This window comes from Anoplophora glabripennis, unplaced genomic scaffold, assembly GCF_000390285.2.
Source record: "Anoplophora glabripennis isolate ALB-LARVAE unplaced genomic scaffold, Agla_2.0 scaffold443, whole genome shotgun sequence".
NCBI classification, from domain to species: domain Eukaryota; kingdom Metazoa; phylum Arthropoda; class Insecta; order Coleoptera; family Cerambycidae; genus Anoplophora; species Anoplophora glabripennis.
This window is the reverse complement of record NW_019416591.1, coordinates 310,226-322,448: the sequence shown is the minus strand read 5'-3', so window position 1 is coordinate 322,448 and position 12,223 is coordinate 310,226. Positions and strand designations below refer to the sequence as shown.

General features: G+C 34.9%; 1 protein-coding gene across 3 annotated transcripts in view; it reads left to right on the top strand.

Annotated features, from left to right (window-relative positions):
- The window catches only part of LOC108909097, a 62,287-nt gene that overhangs the window by 33,217 nt on the left and 16,847 nt on the right, over positions 1-12,223 (top strand). Inside the window, exons 3-5 of one of the 3 annotated variants that reach the window (XM_018713333.1) lie at positions 787-1,122; positions 1,770-1,991; positions 2,896-3,120. In XM_018713333.1, coding sequence (XP_018568849.1) covers positions 787-1,122; positions 1,770-1,991; positions 2,896-3,120 — 783 coding nt within the window. The remainder of the gene's footprint in view (positions 1-786; positions 1,123-1,769; positions 1,992-2,895; positions 3,121-12,223) is intronic. The other 2 variants (XM_018713330.1, XM_018713332.1) reach the window with 2 other exon arrangements.

The window sequence follows — 12,223 nt, the reverse complement described above, 5'->3', positions numbered from 1 at the left end:
ATATCTCGAAAAATAATTAATATTTTTAAATTTTTCAAAAATGTACTTTTTTGGCTTGCCGCGGGCTATGCTTGCAGTAAATAGCAAATATGGGCACGTAAATGTAAACGAGTTATAGAAGAAGAGAAAAGAGAAGATTTTTAACGGTTTTTTCGATATATCTCGAAAAGTAACAAAGCAATCGATACTTTCAAAAAATCTGTCGATAGATCTTTTTAAAACCTACAACTTTCTCATTTAAAATTTTTCAATCCGTGCTATATTTTTTTAGTTATTTTAGAAAAACCGTTTTTTTTCAACTTTGCGATTTTTTTTAACCATGTTCGCCATATTGGATCGAGTTTAAAGAACAAGAAACTCAATTTAAAATTTAATTTTCTATACGGTCATATTTTTTTCTCCAGGTAATAATTTCTGCATATTTAACATTAATCCGTGACAGAATGCTTGGACTATATGATGATAAATTGGAATTAAACGAGTGAAAAATCATATGTCTAGTGAGCTGGTAGAATAATTTGATTTTTTATAACTTTCGTCGATCGTAAATTACGTTTTTTGTGAATTTTGACCTGTTTTTTTTAATTTTCCCGAAAACTCAGACCCGTTGGGACAAATCTCAAGGCAGATTCGGATTCAGCGGAAAAAAATACATGGAAATACAAGTGTCTGAATACCAGATCCGATACTTTTTTTTTGTGGGCTGTGAATTAAAATCTGAAAACAGTGTTATATATTCTCTGGCTGTCACTCAAACTTTTTCACACATTTTTATTTCTTTTGCAGAAACACGGATGGCATCAAGTTCCGTCAGCTGACGGACGGGAAGCACCTCATCCAACTCATCTACGCCGGTGATAATCAACTAAGAGACTGTGAATTTGGTCACCAGAGAGACCAGGTGAAATCGTTCCTACATAATTTTAAGCAAGATTTGAGTAACTTAATAGCCACCTCAAACATATCGGTGGATCCTCTAGACTTCAAGCCTTTACCGGAAGGCCTCAGCTGGATGAACTACACCAACCTCAGGGAGATATGCAAGAGCAGACATAGGGAATTAAAAAAAATAGTTCGGGAGGCGGCGGTCCGGGATAACGAAGAGCTTCTTCACAGCGAAAGGTATGGGAATATTTTCATCGAATTTGTTCTCATAATTGTTTGTATTATTATTTCAAATAGTCCGTTATAAGTAGATGTTATCGAAAAGAAAAAACATGTCGTATTACATCTGACGGTATTATTTCAGCAAAAGTGACAGTTAATCGTAATCTGACTAAGATTAAATCTTAGAAATAGTAAGATTATAGATGAAGTTCACTGTAACACTGTATGTATTTATAGTTTTTATAGGAACATTGAAAAATCATAGCAATTGTCCGTATTGTGTCTGCCTTACTTGTTTATCCAGTGCTTTGTGTATGGTTTGTCTTGTGAAATGTCAAGTCAAGCAATTGTTAAATGTCCGCTTTATCCTGCGAATTGTATAATTCTGTAATGCAATAGTGTAAGAATTAAAAAGATTGTTTCTTATTCTGTTATTGGGGCTTCTGGAGATTCCACCGTATTTGAATTTTTCTTTGCTATCACTGTTTATACCGACATGAAAAACTTAACAACCAATTCCTTTTCAAATATAAAAATATACCCAAATATTTGCAATTTTACGTTGAATACTGAATCTTTAAATCTACCCAAACGAGTCAACCATTTCCTCCCTCGCAGAAATACATCCTCGCTCCAAATTTAACCCACTTTTTCCATCTTAGGTCAACTAGGAGCAAAAGGTCCCTGTTAATAGTACCCGGTACGTTGTGGTGCGGCCACCACCACGACGCCGACGTCTACACCCAGCTGGGGAGTCTCTCGGGCACCGACAGATGCTGCAGGCGACACGATCACTGCAAATTTAACGTACCAGGCCTAACCGAGAAGTACGATTTTTTTAACGTGCGACCTTTCACGCTGTCGCATTGCCGTTGTGACAACAGGTAGGAATTTGGGCTTGGCTTTAGATTGGTGCGATATGATGAATATCACAGTGTTTGATTCGCTAAACCGTCACGATTTCCATTAACCTGTAAATGTTTTCCAATCTATCTGGAAAATCTAACAGAAATTGTTTACTATTTCAAACCGTAATACTTCATAAAACCTATTCACTTTAAGAGGTTTGCATCGGCTCCCGTTCCGACGCTTAAACTTGATCTTAATAGTTGCTCTTTTTGTAAACCTACAGTTTGAGATTATTTTGAAAGATCTAATCATTGTAAATATTATGAACGGGCACAAAGGGGTCCGCTTAACGGGAACATTATTCATTTGTTGAACTAAAACTTTCGACAAATATACTCCCTAACTCTCCGAGAAAATGACGTATGGAACTTGATCCAACGAAGTAGCTGTTTGTTGTTTCAGTGGCTCACGATAAGGTGTTGATAATGTTCGCGGGAACTCTACTTTTCAGCCGCACATTAAATAAATAAATCAGACGTGTGCTCCGTTTGGGATATTTATGATTCCCATATTGCGGACCCGTCCGCAGTTTTTGATTATCCGCGAGCGAAATAAACAAGCGACCGGTTCTGGAAAACGACTAACGGATTGTATTTTAGGCAACGTTTATTAGTCCGCAGGTACCGAGAAGTGCATCCTTGGGTTTTACAGATTCAACGAGGATTCACGCGAATTTCTTAAACGCTTTCTTCGCTATTATCGAAAAAGATATCTAGACCTTCTCCAGACGTGCAGCTTTAATAATAAATTTGACTCGTTACTGTAAGAGAGCACTAAAGGCTTTACATTATCTGCAAGCATCGTCACCTCGACAAACCATACACAAAGCGCCTAGGTAAACCACCCGGTGCCAGAATGAAACTTTGTTAATCCCCCTAGGCACAAGCGCGACATCTCCGACCTATTCCGCGTCCCAGGGACCAAGTGGTGTGGAAAAGGCTACTCCGCCGATAAGTACACGAGACTGGGAGGCTTCTCCAGGACGGACCGGTGCTGCAGGAAGCACGACCTCTCGTGTCCGTTCTGGATCGGCGGCTTCGAGACCAAATACGGCCTCTTCAACTGGCGGGTCAACACGCTCATGCACTGCAACTGTGATGAACGGTTAGTGGACACTTTGCACGATTAGCACTTACTCGGGAGGCGAAGGTGTAAGAGATTAGCCCAAATTCGCGTATCGAGAGATCTTTGAAATTAATGTGGACAGGTCATATTCGTAACGGATGGAAAACATGCAAGAGAAATGGTTATCTCACAAAATTATTTTTGTCTGCTACTGGTGTCACGAACAATATTAACATAAATCATAACTCGTTCATGATACCGGTAGTACAATAAAAGAATTTTGTGAAGTCTATTTTGTCATCCAATATTTTAAATTTTCGTGCCTCTTCCGCATGTCACCATTTCAAAAAGGGTTATTTAATAATATAATGACAAGCGTTATTTGTGTTTCAGATTAGTCAGTAATTAATTGTTCGTTAAATTTCAAAATGCATACATTATTTTTCAAAAAACACCATTTTCATCAGATCAATATGCTGCTAGCCGGTATCTTGATGCACAGACAAAGAAAAATTATATTTAATATGGCCTATTTATGATGACATATCACTTTTGAAGCAAAACTTCAGCTAATGAACTGGAATTACAGTAAAAATAAACAGAGTTAAAGAATATTTATTTTATTTACGTAAATTTTCATATTAATATATCAACAACTAGGTTATCCATAAATATCGATAAATATTTATCCAATTAAAGGTTTTTTCAGTGATTTTAATAAAAAACTTACAAAAAATATTAATTTAATTAATCCCAAAATTCAATTATGTATTGACACTTTCTGAAATACATATAGGTATTACGGAAAAGATGTACCATATTATCGGCAATGGAGCAATATTTCGTTAATATTAATTACTGAATGAAAGAACGAAATACCGAATTTAAAATGATTGAAAAAGTACCCAAGCAAAAGTAATAAAGCTGCATATTTATTTCAAATTTTAAGAATATTAATGGTTATAGTTGGGTATAGTTACTATTAGATTATGTATATGTTGTTTGCTCATTCCTATGCACAATAGACAAGGAATACATTTAACATGTGCTTAGATGTAAATGCATGATAACATCCAAAATAATTACGTGTGTGTACTAATAAGGAATATAAATCACAATGAATATTTCCGAATTCTTTTCTGTGTGCCGTTAGTACGTGTTGTTTTTTGAAAAGAGGTTCCGCATGATTACATCACTTAATTTGGTAATATATCCTTTTGGATGTCATCTTTCCAATTTAGAAATATCCAAATAAATTCATTACACTTCGACGGATGTGGAATATGCTTATTAAATTTTTAATAAGTAACCGGACATAAGGTTTTTTTGCAATTTTAATTTACGGAAGACCGTCTTTATTTTTATCAGGACTCGCATAAAACAGTAGGTAGTGGATATTATCTCTCAGAAAATTCGTAAATAATCAGTTCCTGGTAGGAATATTTCATTTAATCAAACAAACACGAGCTGATAGCGGTAAAAGTAACATAAACAGGAGCATCGAAATCAAATTGGTTGAAATTTGCATTCGGGCAGTTGGACGGCTGTGTGTCATGACGAATTTGTTTAGTTGGATAAATAACATTGAACTTATTTACGCTCCTGCATCGGAATGCAATTAGGTATATCAGGAACGATATACAGAGTTTCATAACATTGAGCTCGAGTTGTTTTCACGAGCGTGATATGAGTAACCCTATTATATAACCAACTACCTATAAGTCTTGCGTGTTTACAGTCCACCGTTCTGTATAAATAATCGAGATAAAATGATATCACTAGGTATTTATATAAATTCAAAATAAATCCATCTGAACTATTTTTGGCTTTGGCTCGCAGAATTTACAATCAACAGCGATTTGTATGCGCAAGGAAGACGTGCGATGGAAATTTCATGAAATAGTCAAAGCTTTATTGGGAGATATCGATATACATACCAATGACGGCCGACAATATCGCGTCTCACACATGCTACTAAACTTGTAACCATAACTTTCACTAATACATAAAAAAATCATGTACTTAGAGATAACTGCATCGAATGTCTGTGTAATAGATAAAGATTAGTCGCAATTATTAAAATAGTCTTTCGAGATGGTGCGATTATTTGTTGAGAAAGAAAAATATGTCAAACGCTCTAATGGGCACTTATTAACAACAGGCTATTAATGGCGATGTCGGATCCGTCCAAAAATTGCGACGTCACAATCCTTATTAACTGTCAGCGGTGAAGTTAATGAAAAAATACCGATTTCCATAAAGCATATTCACAGATCAGAGAAATGATTAAGTTTATTGACTTGTACCAAAGAATTGAAGAAATATTTCACAGAAAGTTATTGAATAAAGTTGAATATTTGATGTTAGACCCATGAACAATAGTTAACAGTCTAGCATATATTTAAACAACTGTTGCCGTATGACTTTCCTCATATGTGACTACTACGTCAAACAATACGGAATATTCCCTGTCACCGAAACCACTTTATACCAAAATCGGTTACCATCCACGACGAATGTTGAAACAAAAACCCATTATTGCGTACCGTGCTTCTGTTTACACTGTATAATGATTAGAAATATTTGGAATAGCTGAAGGCGCGCAGTTTCGAAAGGCTGGGGTCACTTATTTTCACGGGAAGCCTTAAGTACCGACGAACAATATAAGTCAACAAACACTCTCACTGTTTAACGGCTATTATCGCTGCTAAATAGCACCGATATCGTGGACCACCTCTTTGGGCAGCTGAACGGACATCTTTTATTATGTTCATAAGTAAGTATATAAAATGCGTTAAAAACACTATTTGAGACAATTTTCACACACACACACACAAAGCTCTAATAAAACTAGTCAGTTTCAATAAACAGTTTGTCGAAAAGAAAAAGAGATAAAAAGTTGAGTCGAGTTGTTGCCCAGTATCTTGAAATTTGAAATAGTAGCCAGTCAAAGTCAACACATTGTATAGGTAATTTCGAATTTTTCTACAAATAAATTTCTGCTTCTGATGACGTCAGTGTATATTTTATACACAAATTTTACAAAATTCGGAAGAAAATAAAGATTTCGAAGTAAAATTGTGAAACGTAATATCGAAAAATAAATACACTTTTGTATCTAGAATGCAATGTAGGTACGTTGTTGTTTTTAAAAAATTCTTTCGCATTCCTGTACCGGTAAAAAATACAGGACTGTCCATTTCCGTACGCGTTCTATTTATTATCCCCTTTATTTGCATTTTAGACAGAGTAAATATTTTTAGGGACCCTATCCATCCAGAGATCTCGCCCTAAAAAATGGCCCTCCTCTACCTGCGTTATGTTCGTCTAGGATTTCGTCCCCTTATCTTATCTCCAGATCAACCGGATAGAAACTGTTAAGTTAATTAGTTAAAAACAATACCGAGGGATTGAAAAGTCGTGTTGTTCTCGTATCGATATGGTCAAGATCGGAGGTATCAGTTTTCAATATTTCCCCCTGATTTGAGAAATGATGCCCGCCCTGTTGATTGCTCGATCGCGTCGACAGGGCTGTGATTGTTTCCTTATATGTGGTCCTTTCTAAATCAAGTTAAAAATGATCGACATTCTCGAACAAAACGTATTGAGAAAAGGTCGATTTTTCGCATCTTTTACGCTGGAAAGAAACCGTATCACTCTGTTAGGCCGTGAAAAATAGCCTCCCGGCCCCAACAAAAAGCCAACATAATTTTTTAAATCATTCCGATGGCTGCACACACGCATTTCTTGTTATTATGTATTTTTTAATAATCCATTGGCCGCATTCTGCCCTATCGGTACGTGTGTGAGTTATTGACCATAGACATGCCAAAATTGAGCCGGTAAAAAACTAATTCCATATTCGCATTGTGCCTTTATCACCTACTTCCGGTCGAACAGAGCGTCGCCGTCGTGACATAGGGCGTCCCGCATGCCGCACACACTTGTTTATGATCCCTTATCCAGGACCGTCTTTCAAATTCAACGATCAAATAAAAGGAAGATTTAAGGCGTCGGAACATTTAAAAGAGATACTATTTGAAACTTGTGCGAAGGGTAAGGCGTTGTACGGAGAACCACAAAATTCGTAGCCTATTTATACCAGGCCTCGACTTCAAGTTCGTATTAAACTATTTTATTTGTTATTCCAAGTACCGGGTTAACATTGGCCACGTGTTTAGCACATACTCAGCTTGTACAAATTAATTTAATAATTGTAAACCATCCGCGAGTACTAAGTGCGTGTTTATTAAATACATTTCTTCGCGATAGTTACGCAGCGTAATGTATTTCACTTATGATCTTAAAATGTGGCCGAAGGTTGGTCGATATCCAGTTACGTCTAATTTTGTGCGCGTTAAAATAACGCTTGAACCTTGGATAAGTGTCTATTAAAGACGTTTTCCTAAAAAGTGGTAATAAGTAAGTGGTAATACCTTTAAAACAAAGTATAACCATATTAAAATAGAGTAAAAAGGGCAATTCACATTAATGTAGGCATATTGTCAGCACTTTTGACATTACCTTTTTTAAAGTTTAATTTTTTCCAAAAATTTTATGTTTTGTACATAATTTTGTCAAGGCGTCCAATACTTTTTATATAAAACAATCTAAATATATTATACTTAAAAATTTCCATGGAAAATATTAATGAAAACATAGACCGTTAACTAAACCACATATTTTAAATAAATCTTACAAATTCCGGCCTAAAATCAAACCCATATTTTTAATTTTCAAAATGTTAAGTGAATGTTTCATCTAATTTTATAAAAAAGAGTGGAATTAACTTGGATAGTATATAGACTTTCCAAATATCAACTTCTTATAAACATAAAAAACAATAGACGTTTAATTGGTACTACCAGCTGAATATTAATAATTAATACGGGTTTGGGAGCCAAGTATTACAAGATTTTTTTAGTACGGTCCTGCCATTCTGTGCAACAAAATTAAATCACCACTATCGCCATCGAATCTCGTGTGTATAGGAGAAAACGCGTGAACTAACGACTTACGTATAGGTTTTTTTTTTGGAAGAAAACATGTGTATTCATTTAGAAAACATGTTTATGGATTCAGAACCCGGCGACGAAAGAAAAAGGGAGAGACGCGACATAAAAACGATGGGCAGACCTTCTACGTGTGTACAGAGGTGATAGCTTTTGTCATTTATTTACTTCAACTTTAGGCTGTAAAACGTACATAAAGAGTAAGTGTCACTTTATAAACGGCTACGTTACATGTCGAGAGAGATCTATTGTTAATAACGTGGGCAGGAGCTTGTTCTAGCTCTTGAGTTTAATTATTCCCGTGATTGATGTTACAATGGAATTTTTACTGCTTCGGAAAAAAGCGAGGAATGACTTTCACTTGTGTGATTCAAAATTTTTATTTATTTTCTATAACCTATTATGAAAAATTCAATTCCGAATCGAGAACAAAGTCACTCCTAACTCTCTTAATTCGAGTTTGCATAGGATATACAAGTTTCATACCTACAATTGCGAAACAGATGCCACTAATTAGTTTATTTATTTGCTGGTAACGCCACGAGCTAACTAACCAGGCAAACAAGGTCTTAACGAAGGAAATTATTTGAATAATGCTGAACCAGAAAGTCTTTCTTGTTGGTAGTCGATTGCAGTTATTCGAAAAACTCGTTTAAATACAAGATTCTTATTTAAATCGATTTACATATAACGATTAATTTGAAAGAAATGCTTGATGGAGGTAACTCGGCCTGAATATTACATTCTTCCACATGAGAAGTTAAGTGGGTAAGCAGACGAAATTTCTTAAAAAATGGCAACTAATTGGTTTATGAGAAGGGAGTAAATAAGATCAATACCAATTTAACTAATAAACAATTAATATTGATGTTGTTCCTGATACAGTATGCCGAGTAGGTATATTCGAATCCGCAAATAGACACGTTACGTAGGAGTAGAACACTGTCAAATGCATTAGAAAAGATACTATCTAAATAATCAATCAAGATTTGTACATCTACCGTTAGATGAACTAAATCATAAGTTATATTTGTAGAAAAACCGTAGGTGTTCGTCCTTCCGCACTATTTTCATAATAAAATATGTTAAGTACCTAAGTATATATTTTCTATTAAATCAATATTAATTTTTCCTTGTAGCTGCTTCTAATTATTCGATAAACTAAAGCATTTATTAAAACAATTAGAAGCCCGAATACCACTTAAATATTGATTAAAGAAAGTAAGGAAGCGGTGCTAACAATTCGAACAAACCATAAATTCATTAATCTTCATTGCCGCAAAGAAAGAAAGTCAAAGGAACTTACAAACGACGCAATATAACGTTCTTAGCTATTCCGTTAGCAAGTAGTACCTGAAATTAGTACCCATTTGTCGAGGTCGAATCTTAGCAGGTAGTTCATTGGGAAACAGCGCCGCAATAAAATGTTCTAATCGCTGTCATTAACGATTTATGATTTCACATCAGCTTTTATTTTATGTTCGAACAATTCACCTGTTGTGTGAACTGTACGACATCGAGTTCTCTTACGTTAAATTCGGCGTATTTTCAACGGATTCAAATTTGTTCAAACACGAAAGATAGGACCGAATGAAAAACTTTAGGAAGAAAATACCTACATGTACGCATGTATCTATTCTAAATGTTATTTAAAGTCTTTCTGCTAATGACTTGGTGAAGTAATAACTCTGGCAATTCTTCGGAACTGCTTGATATGCACCACGACACTATAAAAACAGTACGGATGACAACTTGAAGTAAAGTAATGGCATGCAAAGAGGTCCAGCTAGTTTTATGGTGGCATTTATCACGCCATACGCATTTTCCATTACGAGACCTCTCAACGAATCGTCAATATATAGGACCGTTGGATGACCGTATGGCTTAAATTCGCGAAAATGAACATTTCAAAGCGATTAGAAAGTAAAATGGTATAAAAAAAACTGACCAATATTCGATAAACAAATTATTGGATGGTTTTGTATTTAAGATTTACTGTAGAGTTAGAAAAGGAGAGCTAAATTTAGTATATTCGTGATTAGTTTACAGAAATTTGTGATGTGAAATAATTACAATCACACCATCGCCCTTTAAGACGAATCTCCCGTCATCCCACGAGACGCGTCATAAGCCCTCTGGCTTATGACTTAATTTTATGTATTTTTCAGTTAATAAAATTTATTGTTTTTAGGCAGGGCAGCCGCCATTAAACTTTATGTCATGCTTTCCAGGCGCGTTTAAATTAAATTATAATTTATTTTAAAACCCCGGGTGACAAATTAATTTGTTTAAGGCCAAATAAGAACATCGTAACCGTTTTATTACCGCTTTATCAACCTGTGGCTGATAGAGGCTTTCTAGAAATCGTTTAATGTGCGAATGTTTAACGAACGCGTTGACAATTTATGTTTAAAAAGCCGTTTTATCAGGTACGTTTGCTTTGCAATACGCAGCTATCTTTAGCTGTGGTGGCATATCAAAAAATATATATATTGCTCGTACGGACAGTGAAAAACCTTGTCAAAGTTCGTAACTTACTTAAATGTGAAAAAAATTGGGAATTTTGAGGTTGTGCTTTTTTGTAACACTAAAACGAATTTTAATTTATTACCATTTAATTCACGTACGACAAAGATAATGGCACCAGAATATGTTACTTTAAGAGTATTTACAACATCCATAGTCATATTTCCGATTTTGATGATTTCTAATGTCAAAAAATTAAAAAAAACATGAAATAAATGTAGTTGGGCGCTAAAACGTTACAAAAAATTATCAGAATATATAGTTGCTGAGTGTGATAGAAAAGAGTATATCCTTGGAGATACTTAAGAGTTAACAAATAATCCATCCCCATTCATACAAAATTTCTGCCTGCCACCCGCAAATATTTATTTCCATACCTTTCGTTACCTGAAGCTGCAAACTGATTTATTCCGGCTTTACGCGTTTCAGTGAAGGGTATTAAACTGACCAGTTGGTTATTTTCACACAATATTAAATCTGGAGTACGTCACTCGCCCAACAAAGGGCTTGAAAGTTACAAATAAAACTTTATAGTCAGGGTTCCTAATGCCACTCTGTCTATTATTGCACCTCTTGGGGCCTTTTGTCGCCCTAACCGCATGCGGTCCTTCCGAAAATATACGAAATTATTCAATGATCTCTTTGTGGCGTACCGAAAGATTTATTGCCTACAGGACAGACCATGTCAAGGATTTTTGTCTGTTTATGTATTCTCATACGTTGCCACCCTTAAAATTTTTCGTTATTCGGGACGTGACGGGTCCATTTTGGAAATTAAACCGACTAGAATGTAGTTGTTTTCACAGCTTAGTTTTTGTTTGGCCTAGAATATATACAAACTGAAACAAATATCAGTCTATTTTTTGGCAGCTTGTGGAGTTAAAATTGTATACCACCAATGTCCTGAAAGTGGTTCTTATAATATTATCTTTTTACCAAAAATTTAAAATTGTTAGTGTCTGTGTCGAACGCGAATTATTAACTAATGACACGTTGAAATTACATTTTAAAAGCATAGGAATATCTGTATTATTATACAACTTGGATATTTCTAAAAATAATGCAGACAACCAGTGCTTTAATATATATATTATTGAATAAAAAAAAAGGCAAAACGAAATTCGAACCGTGGAAAAAATAATTAATGGTTACTCGATTACACTCATCTAGAAGTTAATTCATTAAAAAATATGCGCCTGTCCGATGGGTCCATCCTACATTGTGTTTCACGTTGCTTCGACGAATTATTGTGGGATAAATAAAATTTCCCACCTGTCAAGCCTTCAACTGGGTGTATACACCTTATTACCGTGTCAACGATTGTGTTATAAACGGTTACATTAGGAGTTTTTAATTGAATTTCTTTTAGAGACGCTACGGTCCACCGTACGGTGACTACACTGAGAAAAAACGTGAAAAATTCCGAGCGCAATGCTTCAGATCGCCAGAAGAATTATGATATTTAATATTTTTTCTAATAACAGTTAACTGAAAAACTGCAATTCGTATCAATATGTTGTTACAATTTGTTTAACTTTTTGACATTTAAGAATAAAATAAAATTATTATTTTGGTTCTAAAATTAAAAAAGGGAGTGGATATTT